The sequence below is a fragment of the Octopus bimaculoides genome, chromosome 2 (genome assembly GCF_001194135.2).
Source record: "Octopus bimaculoides isolate UCB-OBI-ISO-001 chromosome 2, ASM119413v2, whole genome shotgun sequence".
NCBI lineage: Eukaryota > Metazoa > Mollusca > Cephalopoda > Octopoda > Octopodidae > Octopus > Octopus bimaculoides.
In genome coordinates, this window is record NC_068982.1 from 132222283 (window position 1) to 132243304 (window position 21022).

The window sequence follows — 21022 nt, forward strand, 5'->3', positions numbered from 1 at the left end:
ACACACACACACACACACACACACACACACAATATTGATTTTCTTTTATCAGATATCTGTCTCGGAGGTATATAGTTGATTGTGAAAGTTGATGGTAGAGTTAGTTCTCGAAATTGATCTATGTGGAAATTTCGGATCAGCGTTCAATATTTACTTCCACCTCCCCACGATAAATGTTAATATCTTAAAACCCATATGGATAAATAGTTGTAATTTATTCAGTGAACTATTTTACTCTCACACAGTTCGACCCTCACCTAACATCAATCACATTTCGGGAATTGAACAACTCGCGTAAAATTCTCAGAGTAATTAGAAAGGTTACATGTGCTTTGCTTAAGTGCTTATCTACTGATCCACAATAAAAAATATACTGAATGACTTACCTGATATTCAGATATTTCGACATCAAGTAGCTTCGTTGCTAATTTTTTAACGCAAGAATCCAACTGAAACCGTTTATAGCCAGTATAATAAGTTAACCCAGGCGTCCATGCTTCTTTTATGTTCGGTTTCAAAACGTATCGAGAAAGTAATAAAGCGGACGCTGTAATTTCTGAAGATCGATAAACCACGAATTCGTGATCCACTAGGGCCAAGTTCATCAAATATTTACAAAGGTCCTCGACCTATGAAACAGAATAAATTTGTCAGAAATCTAAAATATAATTGATGAGAATGAGAATTTCATTAATATTTTGTTTTAATTTCTTGCGATAGATAAAATATTTAAAACGGATTCGTCATTTCTAAACAAAGTTCTTGATTATTAAAATGGTTCTCAAATTTCAATGAAGAAAGGTTATATTTCTATTTCTAATACTAAATCAACTCATCGTGTATTAAAATAAAAGTTGACTCTAGACAAGGAGCGGTCGTATTTATACCGAATCAATAAAACAAAATTTGTCCATAAGCCTTAATACATCGTGATTGATGCTATTGCTTTTATGTGTACCGAGAATCAACCAGGAATTGAACAAGTGTCGTAATTTTCATTTGCCAAGAGATTACTGCTATTCTTAGAAACTTTGGCGTATTACTGTTTATTGCTTTTTTTCCCCTTTATAAACAAAGTTCTTTTATGCAGATATAGAAAAGACTTGAAAGAGATTAATATGACGAGTTATGTCTTGTTACCACATTAGCATAATTCCCCCGGTAAACATAACTTGTGTTCACAATTTTTTACATATTTATGCGTTGATATTTGTCTGTTATCTTTGGAGAGATAGACCACTTCAGTAATACAGATTCCACCTCAACAACAATACAGATTCTACCTCACTCCACATGCACACACAGGATAGCATCGCATATTTATAAAAAACACTTTAAAATGTATTTACTGCTCAATTCTAGTTTAGCAATCATTAAAAGAAATTGTTTTAAATTTGTTGCGATTAGTAAGTCCAATGTGGGTTTCTCAGAAACTAACTGAACAAATTAGTCAAAGTCATATTCGTGATTAAATCTGATATAACATTAGGAGGCAGAATCAAAACGAAATATAAATACTCAAGCCCACGAATCATAATGAATTCAGATTTACTATTAAGGTATAAAATTGTTTATGTGGGCGTTAATATACATCAAATTTATAATATTCTGGTAATTACATCGAGAGTTCGTCTTTGTTGACATAGCTTCAGTTTCTACTAGTATCTCGCTATTTATCATCTCCCACGTAGGGTTAGCATATCTTCCCCACCAAAATCATTTACAGCTTAAAAACAACACACATTTAGCGTTAAATCTAAGTTTTCTCATCACTAGTAATAGGTTATCGTAATACAAAACTAGACATGTTTCATGTTCAATAAGAAAGAAAATGGGAGTTTGTGACATCCATACTTTTAAATAAAACCTTTAACGATGAAAGCTAAGTGGAAATTGTTTCAAACAGAAATCGAAGCTTTTCCTGTAAAAACAATTTCTATTAAGCTTTCTAGACATCTTTATACATTGTTTACACCTTATGAATTAAATATTGTTTTTGTTAGATTTTTTACCGGATATAAAGGTCATACATTTTTGAGAAAAGGAATCAATAAGTGTAACAATTTAACTTTTATATAACTTTGGTAATCATTAATGGCTTCAGGCAAAGCGACATAGCTCAATTCAAAAGTGGACGTGTGTGGCATTTGTCAGATTGCCGTACGCCATTCTTTATGCAATAAAATATATTTTTTAAGTGTTTTTGAAAAATGAGGTTGTTTAATAAGTCGTTAAAATGTGTAACCGGATGGATTCTCTTGTTATAAGTTATATAAAAGATACGTCTTTATTCTTCTTTCTCTAAAATATAGTCTTTGTATCCAGTCAGAAACAAGCCAATATTTAATTCGTAAAGTGTAAATAAAGTACCGATAAGAGACAAGTAACTGTAAAGACTTACTACCTGGGAAGTTTACTAAAAGGTTGGATATTTGATTTATCTACTTCAGTAAAATCAATGTACAATCGATTCAGGAGATATTTGAACCCGGAATTTAACAGGATGAAATTAAACACAGTACTATGTAGTCTTAGAAATACAAAAACACGAGACTGTCATGGATGTAACATTTTGATTATATGTCTGTTCAATCACAGATAATAAGTGGCTAAACAACTGTTAAAAAATCTCAAGCTCAACTAGTAGCAGGTTTTTTTTTAGTGGTTTCTCATACAATATGAAATATAGCTGGATCAGTGTACATTCAACAGTATAAGGCTGGCGTACTTTCCACTAGATTTGATCTTAAAGTTACTGAGAGACCACCGTTCTCCAAATGTGGTCTCAGAGTTTTCAATGCGATGTTTTCGGGCAAGAAATTGAAAGGTCAAAAAGTTTTGAGAATAATCGTTATGAAATATTTTATATTACCGCTTCGTTGTTTATTAATTTCTTACACTGATTCTATGGAATTCTAATTCATAATGATGAAACGAATTACTAATGCAATTAGTTCAGTTTTCTTGTCTTGACCATCTGATACTTGACTGTCAGATAAAATACGAAAGATAAATAAGCAAGATTTAATATCACCAAACCACGCACACGCCTCCATACACTGTATATGACACCATGTGAGACATAATATTTTTTCATATCCACATAAAAAAAGATATGCGAGTAACAATATTCATTCTTGCTAGATATTTTCTGAACGGATTAATCTATGCATTTCTTTATTGTATCCTTTCATAAACTACATGTTTTCAAATTTAAACAGCTTTCCCTAAACTAATTTGCTTTTGAACATAATTTAATGTTACTGTTTACATAAATGTGAAAACAAATGTTTTAAAATGTTTTTTATTAATTTCCTCAATAAAAAAAAACAGTTCTAATGATCCGTGAACGATGGCTGGAATATTTTCGTGTAGCAGCAATGCTATTTCATACATGCAAACAATACTCCAATAAGGAGTTGCTTTCAGTTTTGCTGAGAGTGAGCTAATCCAGCGATTATATACGCAAGATTTTATAGAATTCATACTTAAGAAACTTAGAGTTTATCGTACCAAACTGACTAGAAGCCAGTTCTGAAGCACACTGCTTGTAAGTATTCGAAGTAACCGAAGTTATTGCTGTTTAGATTCCGGTCAGCTCCGATTAATTACACCTTTGATCAGGTATAATGCATCTAGAACTACGTTACGTATCTTCTTTTTAAGAGGGCAGAAAGTTACAAGAGATTTGTCTATTGTCACTAGTCAGCTTAGTTGGAGTGTGTCCAAATAAATTTTCGAGCTTAGAAACTGTGTGAATATAGTACTGATGTAGCTAATACGGTAGTTTCATCAACAATCGTGCTATATACAGAGTATTCTTAGTTGAGCAGTGGCGGATAAGAGAATTTGGATAAGTAGAGATCCTCTAAACAAGTTACCAGGTTGTCACCGCGTATAAATTTAAGAGGCGAGAACATTAAGGATATGCAATGCCTTAAGACATCTTTCTTGGCGCTAAAAACGTTGCTAATGGTGATCGTTTCTTGGACGGTGATAAGCCACTCTTTATGTAGTGTCCCCTTTATAGCTACTTTACAATTTACCTGTAACACGTTCAAAAGTTCAGGATTGAGATCTTGGACTGTTAGAGATGTAGAGACATGCCTAGAATGAGTTATCAGCCAGCATAGGTCAAAGTTGAAGCGCCTATGTCGCTAGAGGTTGTCAGCCCGAAATTGGCAGAGCTTTAAACATCAAGAATATAAATTTAATCCCCTTTGATACAACCCCCAAACCATGTCTACAAAATAATATTAATTGAACACGTCATGATTCCTCGTAGGTTAAGAGGTGTGAGGAGGGAACATCCTGTGATATTAGGTTAACTTTTAGGTTTCTAAGCGTTAGAAAGTGCTTTGGTCAAAGACATTATACGAATACTAATTAAGACTGCGCCTGAATGGCTAAAAATTCGACCTCTACACTGAAATTAATTCGTACATTGAAATAATTGAAAATATTTTAAAAGAGCTAAGTTGAAATAGGCTTCTTCAATGTACAATGATAGTTAATCGAACTGCTGTTATTGAATAGGGGGTTTTACTTAGCGGTGTACGCAGCAAATGAATTCACAGGAATACGAAAGAGACTATGTCTCGGTAATTAACAGATTTTGATAAGCAAGAGTAGATCTTATGTAAATATATGGACGAAAGGTTTATGTCTAAAGATTCATACGTGTGCTATATGTATAATTAGAAAGAATGGATGGAATAGGAAGAATTTCCCAGGAGAGTGTTTTTCAATTTTCTATGTGACTTCGCCACATTTGTGACTATTTACTTGTTGATGAAGACAGACGAGTAAATTCTTATGGTTGCAGTTAACCTCTACACCTATTCACCAGGCATCCCAGGTGCAGGCTAATGGATTTATTTAATAGTCTCAAAATTGATCAATGTGGATGACCCAGAATCAGTAGGAAACGACATTTTTCACTAATGGACAACTTCTTAAAATGCTTTTTGCGGATTCAGGTAAAATCTGGTGGTCGACCTTCATTTGGAACTGGTACGCTCATCGATGTATGAACATTACCAATATTTAAGCTCAAATATGCATCTGATCCGAGGGACGCAGCGTATCCGATGGTAAGAAATCGGAATTAAATCAGGCAATATGTTTATACTTACCACACTACAAAAATGAGAGTTGTGATACGTTCATCGTAACACTATTAGTAAAAGAATGTCAGGACTACCAACCACCCTAGATTGGTTAGTTTTATTTCAGAATGTCTAAACTCCTAAACAATCTGCATTAATTTTGGCTGTGTAACTTTTATTCATTTTTAAGTAGATTTTTTATGTGAAGATTGGAAATTTAACATAAAGTAAAGGTAATAAAACAAAGAGAGAGAAAAGGTGAAAGAGTCATCGAATAGAAAAAGCAAACCCCCAGCAGAAGAGCCTATGGGTATAGAGTTTGTATAGAGATTCAAAAATAAATTCAAAGGAAAAATATGTCAGAACAGAAGGGAACAATGTGCATGAGAAACTGAGAGGAGAACGAGATAGCAAAATAAAATGGAGGCAAATTTTCAAAAATTAACGGGTAAACTTTTGGGAATTGAGTTGAGTTGGGTATAACAGATTTTAACTGTTAAACCAGATCAGTTCTGAACAAGCAGACCTGTTATTAAAAGCATTCCAGCCATGATAATCTCATTTGTTAACACACACTATGAAATTAATAGTCTGAGAAATCTGATATTGTAGTCGCCAAAATATAATGATGTTTATCATTAACTAATTTCCGATATTAATGACATCAATCTCAGTCAATTTTCTATATAAATAAGTCTTATTACAATAAAAGTGAACCCTTATTTCAGTGATTTTCTTCCAGAGACGATGTGTAAACAGACTAGATTTATCTTTTTTTTTAATAACAAACAAAAGTGATCTAAGTATATTTACGTGTATGACGAATATTTGTTTCAGAAAATAGTTCGTCTTTATGATATAAGTTTTATGTAATTAATATTTATTATTTTTAATACCATATTTATCAAATACTTTGTCCTGTAAGTGGTTAATCAGACGATCGAAACTAAAGGTTATAAAATTTAGCTTGTAACTGTTACCATTAGATATAGTACAACAAAAATTCATGATACGTGTAAAATAACTGAGTCACAGTTTAAAGACCTTAGCAACAGGTTTCTTTCAGTAAAAAAAAGAAATAATTTTGCTCATTAAACAAAACGCTCTGGAGCTATCGCAGCTTAAAACGGTTTCGAAATATAGCAAAAACTACATGACATGCAATTTGGCTAATAATGGGTAGGGACTGTGATATTAAACACCTGTGTTTCAAAACTCGGTGCATATATTAACTAAAACATCACGTGTTTTACGTGACTTTATAAAAAAGGAGTTTATCTGTATAAAATATTCTTTAGAGTGTAGTTTTTAACAAACATTTCATGCACAAAAGTCGGGATGGTCAAAAGAAAAAGAATTACTAAATTAATCTAGATATACACAAATGAACTATTTCAAGTTCTGTAAGAAATGCAGTAAACTAATTTGATTTCTTGTCACTTAGCTAAACTGCATTTTTAGAGCAACCAGTTCAATACCCAAATTAATTATATATTCAAATATCCTATGCAAATCAGCTAATTATATATTAAAATATAATAGGAAATTAGGCGCAAGATTTTTTTTTTCAAATTTTTCACTGGGTTACACCCCTTGATAAGCCTTGTATAAGTATGATCCTTTTAGAAAATAATTGTGTCAGACAATGTTATGTCTCGATTTTAATTAAATATACACAAATGTTATCTCGACTATCTCTTTTCAGCCGTTTCCTTGTGTTTTATACACGTTATACAGAAAGCCTTATCAAACAGCATGAACTTTGTAGATTCGACATAGATGTCCAGTTTTAGGTGTGTCTCTTTTTTTCCCCTTAATTTGTCAAATCATACTGGATAATTCAAATGATGGTTGTAAGCATAGAATTAAGCTATTTTTGAAATCTAGACATATGATAATGGATAAAAAGGCCTGTACCGTTACTTAAATGGCGTACAGATCCGTTGAGTGTATTGTATTTTTCTATGGGTGAGTTTTATTGCAAAATCTAAAGCAGTTGCTCAGTATGCATTCCCAATACGGGAAATTAAATTTCTTTCCGAGTTACATAAAAAAAATGGCCAAGATTGTAAATGGTAAAAATAACACTTCTGCACAAGTCACTCCTTTCAAAATTTGCTACAATATTAAGGAATACACAATCCGTGAATAGAGAAAAATGAATAAATTTTTATCTGCCTTTTCTTTGACGAAAAAAGAAATCACCCATTTATAAAAACATATTTTGATTAGTTATGCACATATCACTATACCTTAAAGTGAAAACTATTGTGATATAATTTATAAATTAATGCAATCGTATAATTCATCGTATAAGAAAATAGGGAAGAGTTAAAATGTGATCCACTTTAGAACTGAAATTTTCAAATTAATCAATCAATATTGAATATTACAATATAAACAAAATAGATCTAACGAAAATCTTTATGGTTAGCAATTAAGATCCTCGTGAAAATATTCATTACTTAACAGAAATACACACCTGCGAAAATACTCATAAAATTCGTAAGCGTAAAGAAAATAAGGTTACATACTTCTCTCTTATGTAATTCAGCCAGTAAAAATCTTCCCAAGAAGACGATTGGCGTTGGTATTGATAATTCAAAATTCATCACTGCTAGAACAAACAATTCTGTTGAGAGCAATTGCTGTTTGCTGTAAGAGTTATCTGTCAGATAAATGAGCTGAGAGACCTGGAATTCAATTAAACACCTTCATTAGGCATGTGAATTGAGTGTTGTATTTTGTTTGTATTGTGATTATCGAGAGTATAATTATTTTTATTACTAAATCTTTTGTTAATAATTTCCCAGGTGAATTTCATATATATATGTATATACTGTAACTGATTTAATTTCAGGAGCGTGGGTGTATGAATACAAGCAAATACTACGTTTCTGTAGACAATGGCGTAGTAACAATGTTATCTATTACAACAATAAAACACGAAAATATAACGACTAACCTTTAAAATGTCTTGTTGGTAAAATTTGGAAGCAAGAAAAAGACATGCAATTCCAAGAAGTTGTAATTTATCCAGGGGTGTATTTTGAACAGCTAAAAATACATCTATGAGCTTCACTGTGAGCATTAAAGTTTCTTCGCAGAATTTCAGATGAACCTAGACATTAACATTAAAAAAATTGATTTTTCCCAACCTCATAACAAAAAGTCTCATGCTTATGGTCAAATAATAAAATAATGTGATAAATCTTTTACATATAACCCACTCTCTCGAGATAGGTCAACAGATAAAACTGTTGCAGTAAATAACGGGAAAAAGAATTCATCACTATTTTCATGGATATGTATGAAATTCTGTCCAAAAGACAATTCTAATGTCCCATCATACTTTTTTTGAAATAGAAGTGCTTTTACTCGGAGTTCTTTAGATTCTGAAACTAAAAGCAAAATCAAATTAGAAATTGGGTATATCAGCATTAGAACAATGCCAATTTATAGCCCACAGTTGTAGAATATTTGACATGGCAGCCTTAGCATGGATTTGAAATGCAATTTGCGATCATGATTCGTTTTGGAAGTATTAATAATTTATATCACTGCGTGTGTAGTTAGATGGTGAACAGACCATTTGAAATACCAATTGTCAAGACAAAGAGCTGATTACATATGAAGCTACATGGTTTCTTCGAAACTTGTTACAATTGCAATTTAGTTTTATCACTACTCTTTACAGAGACAAAATAATTAACAGAATGGCCAACAACTAATGAATGTACTACTTATCAATGTACTTATTGACGGTACATATTTTAATTATGGATGTATTTTAATTATGAATGTATCAGCTTCGCTGATAATATTTGAACCAGGAACAAAGCGGTATGAATTTGGACATTTCAATGCATCAACACTATGCACATTGATTTGAAGCCATTAATATTGGTGGTAATATTTCATGGTCCAAAATGTTCTAAACCTGGTTTTGAATGATTTGTACATAGAACGGATGTTAAACAAGAGGAATCGAGAGCAACAAATGCTCAGATTTAATGTCGAGGTCGTCCGAGGTCGAATATTATGGATTTAGTATTTCCGACAGTTTGATGAAGTGAAGCACGATAAAAAGTAAGTATCCTGCACAGAAACTTAACACCAGCAGCAAATTGATATACACGACTCATAAACAGATAGTATACTACATTACCAGCTTGAACATCTCACCACCCAATTTAATTCATGGACAACTTGAAAGTTTCATTAGACGAATGAAGTTAATGGCAAACTACAAAAAAACTAAAGTCAAATTTTGAAACAAGAAATTTTATCCATTGTAAAATTTCGAGCTCAATTAAAATTTGTACTTTCTTTTAAATTAAATAAGCTAAATATATAAACCACTGTGCCTACGTAGTTATGTAGTTATATACTGTGCACTATCATTCCAATTAACAGTAAATTGTAAGGAAAATAATCAGAAATTTTACACCTACTTGTACATTGATAATCCAATCAATCAGAATTCCTCGACTGTTACAGCTTACTTCTCTTTGTCTGCGTAGAAAGTCGGCTCTTAAGACCCATTTCTTTTCAATTTCCTACAATTTAAAAATACATAAAAAATTTTCAATAAACTCCAAAACCACATATTGCTTACAATTAACAATAATATGCACCGAATAGAAATTTGATATTTTTCTTTCAGATCAAACAAAAAGTTTCGAATGTTTTATAGTTTGTAATTTTAATTTCTCTGATTTCAGGATTCGGAAATAACTCGACTCAAGCTTTAATTCAGCTATCTGATGTTCGTGCATTTAAACAACTATACTCATCATTTGCTGTTGTGATTGAAGTTAATTAAAAACTGTAAATTTCTGTATATCCGATTAATATTGGTCATTAAAAAACCTGAAGTTCTGATTTGCTAAATTTATGTATTCTCTAGTTTTTTTGTTGTTTTTTTTTTACTATTTTGTATTCTGGTGGGATCAGTCACAGAATATGAAATGCGAAAAATAGAAAATCTTTTTAGAAGAAATATAAATTTGGAGGCAAAGATTTCATAAGGAAAATCTGATGGATAGCTTGCACCAGCTCATTAAATCTCTCAGAATAGCGATCATATTCAGTTTTAACTGTACAGATTACACCAATATTATTAAACATTATAAATTTCGATTACCTTGTTGAACGTAATTATACTGAAATGTTATGCTTATAGTTGACAACTGATAGCAAAGCATTTAGATTATATTATAGCTGTAGTTCGCTATTGTCAGCAAAATATTTTCCTCCCGACTACTTATGTAAGGTCATAGAAAAGTATCGTTCGCGTTAAATAATGTGATTTTACATAAACAGTATATGTCTATGGACATATACTGAGAAATCAAATTCTAGTCGTAAGAATATTGGTTTTTAGCACAATGTCATCAATTTCAGGTACGAGATAAGTCGATAGCATCGACCCCCAGTGCTCAATTTGTACTTATTTTATCGATCCCGAAAGAATGAAAGGCAAAGTCAACCTTAGTGGAATAGAATATTTTAAGAATATAAACTTCAAATGACTATAATTTTGAAAAATATGTAGTTGATAATTTTCCTCAGACTAGCTCCCTAAAGTGGGAAGAAAATGGAATTTTTAGCATCTGTTCTCTAAAGCGTTACTAAAATATTAGAAAGAGAGAGCTACTGCTGGGCATCGAAAATTGATCGCAGGTTTGCTTCCCAGAAAATTCAGCAATAACAGACTGGTGAATGAAGAAATAATAGTAAGTTTGTGTCTGTATCTATTTGATACATATGTAACTGTTGTAATTTTGATGTACATTAATATTCCTTAACATTAAAAGTTATCACAACGAACATCGCATTCAAAACAGGTAGTCGAGAATATAAATAAAATCACCAAAAAGCTTTTTTTAGTTTTTACTTTTATTTTTGCTTGTCTTTTACACAATTTCTATATGGTCTTAAATCCAAAAATGTTTTAAAACAAGGTTAAAATATCCATATATTCGTTATAGAGTGCTGCATCATTTTATCATACTCTAATTGGCAAATTTACACCAGCAGATTATTTGCTATCACTGCTGATTTATATATAGTCTTCAAGAGCATATGTAGTTCTTATGTAGTGGCAAAACTGAATGCCAATTAGGAGTAAATCCTTCAATTGTCAGATTATGGTCTCTTTCTAAAAGTGTATAATGCCAAAATTGCTTTAGTGAATGATAGAATGAAATGAATTTAACTTTTAGGTTTTACTAGATAAGCATAACGTTATAAAAGTAAAAACTGCAAACATTTGGAGAAAAAAATGAAACAAACCTGTAAGTACTGAATGATGTCTTGTGCATATTCGCCACAATTTGTGAAGTCCGTAACCCCAGTATCGATGTCGGTAACGTTTGGTGGTAAGTTTTTGTCGGTAGAAAAATCTATTTGATGAAATATTGAAACTACAAGCGTCGAAGACTATCTCAAAATGCATGTTTCTCGTATATATTAAATCTGATTAATATTGTTAAGTGGTTTCAGCGAGGTTTAAAAATCAATATAACTAATTCAAATACAAAATATGTTTGATAATTACATTAACTAAATAGTACATCTCGAACTCTGAAATAATTCTACTTAGAAGTTTGATATTAAGAAATGCTCACCACGGAATATGATGTTGAATATTTCTAAACTAGTAAGGAATTGTACGGAGATTAAGTGGCCTTGATGTATCTGATACTTAAACGAAAGTGATATAATCAAGAAACGAAACAAATCTTGAACTAGACTCTTGAGAGTCTACGGAATCATTTCATGGAAAATAAAATTTTGTTTGAATAGGAAAAAAATATTTCAAAGGAAATCTGAAAGACATATTGTGCGTAGTGAGAGATGAGAGCAATAAGTATTAAATAGCGATAGTACTATAAGACCGCGAAGTGATTAACAGCTAGCTCAGAAACTAGTAGTTTGCATCGTGTTACTAACATATTCATGACCAATAGGCGTAGATGAGGAATATGCAAATGCGTACAACAGTGTGACACAACCTATTGATGTAAAGACACTATGTAAAACTGACGAGTGTTTTGTTAATTTGTGGTACAGTGTTCAAATGTTCGCATAGATATAGGTTTTCTAAGATGGATCCGATATTGACAAAGTTTTTAATGGTGTTATATTTCTAAGTTTTCGAGATTCATAAATTCTTTTTTAATCGACTAACCTAAATATTATGTAATCTAAATAAAATATATTTTTTTCAGTTTGAGAGAACTACTGGGGTCACTCTAATATGAAATAGTAAATCAGTGATGAAGAACATACAATCATTGTGAATAACAGTAATTAAGGAGGTAACGTATGATATGTAGCGTGGCTTATATACCTGAAATTTGGAATGAGAGCCCTTTGCATTTGTTTGACGAACAGTTGCACTCAAGATTTCCATAACTCTCATCAGGTCCATCACCAGGTCGTATATAATTTTCATCACTGCAGATATCTAATCGTACTTTATGTTTAACATTTACAGAGTCTTGAAGAACCTGACGAAATTGAGTGGAAAAGAAAAGTTATTTCGCATTGAAATGTTCAGATACTAGATATTTTGTGAAAATATTACGTTTAGATTTGATTAGGACTGCGAAAATTCATTCTAACAAATTATGTAAAATAGAAAAGGATTATCTCTCGTGCCTTTAGCAAAAACCGAGTGCTAGTTTTGCTATTGCAAATTAGAATCATAAGTATTTAGGCCGGGAGGACATGACAAAAGTGTAGATGTGTAATCTTGTCAGTCATAGGTATTTACACAACCTCAATGGTTTAGTTCACATATTTGAAAATAAGTCGCATGGGAATGACGCGTATTTCGATACCTAGCAGTGCTAAGCGCGTATCCTTCCAAGTCGATAGATGATCGATCCAATGAATTTTCTCTTGTATTTGATTTATATTAATTTTTTATTTGTATTCCAACAAATCAGAAAACACAATTACGGTTGAAAATGTGAATAACACACACACACAGACACGAGATGCTAGAAATTTATATACTTTACAATTACTTTTAAACTATCTACCTAGTATCCATAGATACATTAAAACGCAATGGCTGTCCTTTCATTTTGTTGAATGCATTTTTTATAAAAATTAATTAATATTGAACAGACAATATATCTTGATATTAAATTGCTAAATCTTAGCATTGTTACCTTGCCAAAGGTTCAAAATGATTTAGCTTGAGTCATGTCAGTCAGCTCTTCTTTCTACATCTTTTTACCTTTGTGCGTGCGTTTAGAAATAGATAAGTGAAGTAGCTTTGATGGTTCAGAACAATCTGTAAATGTATGCGTTGGGAGCTGTTACCTTCATCACAGGATCTTGGTGCATTTTTACAAAACTGTATCACCAAGTGCAGTATCCCAACTGTGCAACATGTTGAAGAAGGATGTCATCAGCGGTAAGGTATTTGTTGAAAGCAGAGATGCTGTAAATCTACAGATAGCCTAAGTGCACTTCATTAAAAAATTCAAATCAATTAGTTAATTCCCTTCCCATCCATCGGGATATCCATCTTTCTACCTATCTATACTTTTATTCATCGAGTCATCTATCTGCGTAACTATCAGTTTATTAACATATCTAAATGCCTATCTCAACTATTAATAACGTTGAACCTGAAAACCTAGACCAACAACAAAACTTTATAATATTCTGACAATCCTTGGTATTTTTTAAATATCTTATCACTTAATATCAGTTGCTTGCACTGCTATAAATCACAATTTCAAAGAGACCATACTCGCAAAAAATATTACCATTTTATGTACTCTGTAATTCCTTTCACTCATTTAGAGTGAAATAAAAGCAAACAGCTTGGTATATCAAAGTAATGTTAAAAATCCGTTTATCGAATATGCAAAGTCGTTAATGTTAAGTAATATTTTTTTTTTAATTTAGAAATTCATACTTACTGTTTCAAACTGCTCCGAACACTCAGTGCTGGAAGATTCATAAGATATTGTTGAGTGCCTACGTTGTTTAAGTTTCTTTTGACTTTTGTTCTCTAACTTTTCCAGTTCTTCAGACATGCGCCGCAACGATAATAACTGTCTCGCAGTCGTCATGATAATCGCCTGGCAGAAACAGATTGCATTACCATGGATACCAGATCATAAACATATTGGAAAGTGGTAGGAAATATCTGAAGGAAGAAATTTGTTACATTTGTTTACTGATGAACACAAATTTGTTTCTAATTATTGTAGTTATCAATTAGAGCGGTTGCGGGGTGTCATTTGAATTCTAGTTATGTAATCGTTTTCTTTTCCGTCTGAGCTAATTTGGTTTTCGTCTCAGTCGTTGTGTAGCTTTTTAGATAATTGATTTTAAAATTCCCGTTATAGAATTGCAACGATCTCATGTTTATATTCTTTCTTCTTAGTTTACATCAATATTGTGAAACGAAAGTCTTTTTTAAAAAATACTGAATATTAATCGTCAGTTTTAACTACAAGGTACGGTGTAACAAAATAAAGAACTGTATAGCGGTGTAAGAAAAAAAGACAACCCATATATGATTACCATCGGTTAAGGTATTAAAAGGTTGACAGAGCAAAAGATCCAGCAAAATGTCAGACTATGCTCCTCTGTATTTAACTCACGTTCTCGGTTCACATCTCTACATCTACGTTATACTTTTTTTCTTTAATCGCTAAAATAAATATCAGTCAAGCACTGCGGTTAATTTATTCCTCCACACCTCCTCCAAATTTTGTGCCAAAGTTAGAAACTTGTGTATGGTTTTCAAATGTGTAGATTGCGTAAAAAGTGAGTAGCAGATTAACTACCGTTCTATACTTAGTCTGGATTTCAAAGCCCAGCGTGATTTGACCTTTCCCATCATCTAATGACTGTATAAAATAACTCCAAGTTAAATACTAGATTCAACTAAATTACCTATACATATCTTACTCGTTTGTGATCTCCCAATGAAAAACATTAAAATGTTAAAAGATTCTTGAGAATTTGCTATAGAGAGTTCGATTTCATTTTTCTGTATAATAATTTCAAATTCTAGCAGAATCAGCATTAGATTGACTCAACATATACCTCGTACTAAAGACTGCTTGGTGGTGGATAATAAGAAAAATGGAAATAAGCTGAAGGTGATGAGTGCATACGGCTGTAACCATCACATTTACGGTATCGAAATTTAAGATTTTGCCTTCTTTGAGAAGACGACAAACTATTTGTGTTTCCATAAATAAGTAGTATAGCAGACTGTTAGAAGGAAACGACATGATTGCACAAGTATATATGCATTTACTCTTAACATGCATACTCACTATATTGTCAATTTCTTGTACTTTTGTAATCTTGAGCATACATAGTTGGATGAGTAGCGATAGTTACTCCAGGAAAAAGAACATAGGAATGCAAGTCATAACTTTCATGTCTTTCTTTAAAGTTTCAAGGTAAAAGAAATACAACTTGGAATCCTAACCAAACCCTAAATACAAGTTACTTATTCTGTCATACGTCTGTGTTTATCTTTAAAAAGAAATGGATCTCGGTTTTTTTTTATGAGGTAAAAGAAATTGATTTAACATTCAACTAAATAATTACCTATATACAGTTCTGACTCAACGGATTTACTTAGAGGAAAGAAATAAGAAAATTATTTAGTGCGGTGCTTCGATATAACAAAAGGAAGATTAATTGGAACGACACCGTAGGCTTAACGAATTTAAGTAGTGTTAACCTCACAACTCTATAAGTGGAATTAAACTATGCTAAAAAAATATCTTTAAATGTTGGTTGTTGTAATATTAATTTTTAACCTGAAAAACAGAAAGAAATGATTAGTATTTCATTAAGGCAGTTCCGATTTATAGAAATAAAATTAAATTGCGAAATATATAGGGTTTCATTACTTCTTCAGCAATAAAAAAAGGTAATGAAATTGCTTTAACCCTTTAACTGCGAAATTAAATTTCATGGTTATTTCAGTAAATAGAATTGACATTTTCTGCAAGTCACGTTGCTTCAATAAACTTGATATGTTTCGGCAAAACATAGCTTCAAACATGCCACTCCTCAACAAAAGATAGATTGGTATGTAAAACGGATTTTTTGAGTGGATATTTTTGATTTCTGCAGAAAAAGGTTTAAGTAGGATTAGAGATAGATGACCCTGTGAGAATGTAACTCAATAACACTTAAATCTCATCAAGATATTAACTATTCTTCACTATATGCTAAAATCTAATATTTCGTAGAATGAAATGTATAAAATTGTAACGCTCACGGTTATTTGGTGAGCCTTTAAAGGTATAATTTATGTGAAATTACTTCATTCAAGACCCACTACGAATTCTGCTGGGCAGAAATGAATTTAAGCAAAATATTGGTTTCAAATTTTTATACAAGGCCAGCAATTTCGGGGAGGCTTAAGTCAATTACATCAACCCAAGTGCTTGGCAGGTGCTTACTTATTTTATCAAGCTCGAAAGGATGAAAGGCAAAAATCGACATCGGCGGAATTTGAACTCAAAACGTAAAGGCGGACGAAAAGCTGCAAGGCATTTTTCCCGGCATGCTAACGATCCTTCCGGCTTGCCGCCTTCCAATTCAAGTAAAATATTGAGGTTTCTTTTGTCTAGAAACATGGGGTTAACATTTCTGTAGAGGAAGAATAAGAAATTTGATTAGCATACTTCCTGCAGCACATTCACGGAATAAATGCTTCGATTGAAAACTGAAACCGCGTTGTGATCTCAGTTTGAAAGTAAGTTAACTCTTACACGACTTCGTTTACCATATGCACAAGTAAATTATTGATTCGTCTCAACATATTTCAAGATCATTACATACATACGTTAATTCGATTGCCTAAAAGGCAATCGAATCAGTGTTTGTATGTAAAGATCTAAGAAGAAAATTATAAAATATTGTGATTGTACAGGTTAGACTACTTAAATCCAGACATTTCCTCTGACTCAATTCAAGTGGAAATATATAATCACATCTGTTAAACCTGGTCGATTTACTGCTAAACAAAATGACTGACGAACATCGAAAATAATGAGAATATCACGAAGCTTACTTGTTTCTTAAGTCTTGTAACTTTGACAATTGACCTTTAAGTTTTATCGAAGCCGATCTCAGCAGCACGAAATATAATGAAATAGATATTCAGTTTTATCCGATAGTTACGATTGTCTTTAAATGAAAATCAGAAAATAACGCTTCCTTTTACACACAATAAAACATACGCACGCATGGTTTAAACTAAGTTTATTAATGGAATAAATCTGTTTAGATTATTTAAGTAGTTATTCTCAGCACTACCATTATTTAAAGCTTTTCTAAAAAGGGTAAAATATTGTAGACAAGCTATTTCAAGTGAAATATTATGTGCCTGTATTAGAAACAGGCACGGACTACAATAGTATCTTACAAATATTTGCAATGTATATTTGCTAAGTTACTGACTCCAAATGAACTTTTTAATAAAAAGATGAAAAAATAAAATCCATACTTATTGAAAAGATTCATCAAAAGACTAGCAAATTAGATTTGATTGCTTTCGTGCATCAATTAAGCATCAATCACTAAGTAATGTCGCTTATTTTGAAGAGAGGACGTTGTTTTCCAGCAGACGAGAGTATTGTCGAGTATGCAAGCTGTATAACAATATTTTCCACCATTTAAGTGATGTCAGTGCATGTTGAAGATAATGATTGCATACGGTTTGGCTGAGCGTTCAACAAGGAAGTTTCTACATAGTCACTCTACCTGCTGAAAATAATCGACTTCCTGTTATACTCAAATGGAGGGATCATGACTACAACGCTTTTTGTCACAGATTTGTTCGATCAGCGCTGATCTGGAGCCAAACAACTGCCAAGTTTTCTTCCAACCAGCGAGAAAAAACTCCTCATTGATCGCTCGACCTCAGATTTTTTACTGCGCACACTGGTTAGGGTTAGGTGGTGTGCACTCGCTTTACCTTCGCCCATTTTATGTGGCGACCTGCTCGAAATAAATTTCTTCAGAATTGTACCCGACTGATGACAATTAAGAAAGGTTTCATTGGACAATGTTATATTCATAAAGATGGAATAATAGATTACATAAATTAGAAAAAAATCGCCCGTAATATTTTTGTGAGTTAATGAAACATCAGACATATATATATAATCTGTTTTGATGTATTTAAGAGATGAGGAATTATGTACAGTATTTACATTCGACAGATATTTGTCCTCATCATGTTTGTTGTTAACACAACGTTTCGGCTGATATACCCTCCAGCCTTTTTCAGGTGTCTTGGGGAAATTTCGAATCTGGGTTCTCATTCCTAAGGTATTTTTCAATATTGTTATTATTATTGTTCAGGTCACTGCTTGGAATCGAACTCGGAATCTTGAAGTTAATAGCCCGCGCTCTCAACCACTACGCCATATGCCCGTGAGCATATGGCGTAGGGGTAATATCGCGTCGAATGTAAATAATGTAAATATGCATAATCTATTTTGATGTTTTTACGTACGAGAGGGAGCATGATCTAATAGCGCAAATGCCTGTCTAGGTCCGCAAATTTTAAGCACTGTGAAAATTTCCCGTAATGTTTGGGGTAACTTACGAATTCCAAAACAGAAAAGGTTTTACTAATTTATGTTTTTGCTAGATTTATTTCCTATAATGTTCGTCTTAAAGACGTTAATGTTTAATGAATATGAAGCACTTATTTATGCAATAACTTGTGTTATATACAAGACTACTTTTTGTCGTATTGAGACGTATTGTTAACTGATATAAGTGAATAATTCAGAAGAAAAATTAAGAAATGCTTGTCGCCAACTTCTATAGAGAAATTAAAACGAAGTTGATATAATCTAGAGTTGAAACCGTCGTACAAACATAGCTATTCTAATTTCTAAAGACGTGCCACAAATGTAATAACTTAACGGAAATTCGTCTGTGTTTACAAAGGTTTCGTATTTTGACAATTACAGCCAAACTTGAGTCTATGTATTCTCTTCAGTGTAATCACTTTAGTAAAATGAACCTTTTGTAGTAGATACAATTAAAATAGTTTCCAAAATACCATTTAAGACTTATCAGACAATCCTATGGCATATCCTATTATGTTTGTGTTTGCTTAAACAGCTCGTGAATTGAAGCATTCGGTTTGCAAGTCTAGCTGTGATTAACAAATATTTGTTGTACTGTAAACACACTGCCATTGTTCAAAATTTAAAACATGCAGACTATTGAAGCAACATTTTATGCTACACAGAAAATGTTCAATAATTAAATACGTTTTCTTCATTAACACTTCAGAATATAGCTTACGTTTTCTTGTGTTTGTTTCACTCATTGGACTGCAACTATGCTGGAATACTTCCACGAATGGTTTTAGTTAAACAAATCGGCACTACTTAAATACAGAGATCCCGATGCATCTACGTAACGATATGAAGGGGAGGATTACTTTTAGGGTTAGGGTGTCATTACACGTCCACACAGCAAACATTCAAAATGTTTCGTACGTAACACCCGTATTTAACCTATAAAGTGCTGGGATTTGCACTTACATAGTATGGACTGCTGAGCACATTATACGAAAATAAGATTACCATGCACACGTAAAAAACAAAAACAAAGTTAAAATATCTTCTTAGTATATAAAGGTGGCAAGTTTTACATCATCTGAAAAGTCATTAGTTGAACTCTTGCATTCTGTGGGGGTATCGGAGCGATTGAATGACATTAGTCCCCAACAAACGACCATAAATTAAATGCATCTATGTGGGCCACGATCGTGGCCTGTCGAACTGTTCCTGACGGCCTCGATCGTGGCTCGTCGCGCTTTATGTGTTAAGTAGTATCTCTGTATTTAAGTAGTACCAAAAAAAATCGACCCCAGTACTTATTCTATAAATTTCAATTCCCCGAAACGTTAGTTACGGAGACGTAAATAAGCCAACACTAGTTGTTAAGTGGTGGAGTGGAGACAAAAACACATACAAATATATAGGGAGGGTGCAAAATTAATAACTGGAGTAAAATGTGTAATTTCTGATTTCTCATTATTTTCTCTCTTTGAAATCATTAAATTGCCGGTATTACATCACCGTTTTGTACTGTTGCTTCATCTTTAGGATCAAAAGTTGGTCAGCATAATAGTTGTTGAAGTTGAGAGCTTGAAACTTTTCAGGTGACAGGCACTTTCTTTTCAAAAATTTTCCTCAACTCTGACTTTGATAGTAATTGAGATAGCTAATAAAATATCTGGATAATTTTTGGTGTTTAACAATCAATATTCTTTTCTCTTTTGGATTCCAAGTCATTTTTTCCTACACTAATGTCTAATTTGATGAAATTCAATTTTCAAAAAATGTCTTAAATGGGGTAATATGAGTAATGACTAATTTCAATAATTGCTTTACTTTAACTGCTTGGTGTGTAAATATGTCGAGAAGAGAGCCACTATTGCAGATGGTAAAGAAGCTATAGAAAATATTTTAAGTTCTTTTTTTATTATTTAGTTGTGTTTCGTTGATTTCATATCATTTGCCATTTTTCCACGATACCTTTTCATTTGACCTGAATATTTAAAATTTTGTTACGTTTTTGACCTTTCTGATGTCTAAGGATGGATATTAATGTATACGAGTCTGTTTACAAATATAATTCTGAAGAATTAAAGAGGCAAATTTACCTCATCTTGTCTTACTCATTTTGCCCCAAGTAAATTTGCCATATGTTCAAAGACAGATAATTTTCTTAAATATTGTTCTGAATATGTTATAATGGTTTTTAATGCATTTAGAGGTCATTTACTTAGTTGATATGATTTTTGTATGGTTGTGAACTTTTGTAAAAAAAAATATTTTTATTCTCAGTCAAAAGTGCTGTAAAACAGTGTG

At 32.2% G+C, this 21022-nt stretch overlaps 1 protein-coding gene across 3 annotated transcripts in view; it reads right to left on the reverse strand.

Annotated features, from left to right (window-relative positions):
• Positions 1-21022, reverse strand: part of LOC106867971 (uncharacterized) — a 28849-nt gene that overhangs the window by 7126 nt on the left and 701 nt on the right. The window contains exons 1-8 of one of the 3 annotated variants that reach the window (XM_052965939.1): positions 16058-16214; positions 14057-14286; positions 12466-12625; positions 11406-11515; positions 9563-9667; positions 8074-8229; positions 7643-7801; positions 387-629 (exon numbers count right to left, since the gene is read on the reverse strand). In XM_052965939.1, the coding sequence (XP_052821899.1) occupies positions 387-629; positions 7643-7801; positions 8074-8229; positions 9563-9667; positions 11406-11515; positions 12466-12625; positions 14057-14209 (1086 nt within the window). In that variant the 5' untranslated portion in view covers positions 14210-14286; positions 16058-16214. Of the gene's footprint in view, positions 1-386; positions 630-7642; positions 7802-8073; positions 8230-9562; positions 9668-11405; positions 11516-12465; positions 12626-14056; positions 14287-16057; positions 16215-21022 lie in introns of those variants that run through there. The other 2 variants (XM_052965940.1, XM_014913051.2) reach the window with 2 other exon arrangements.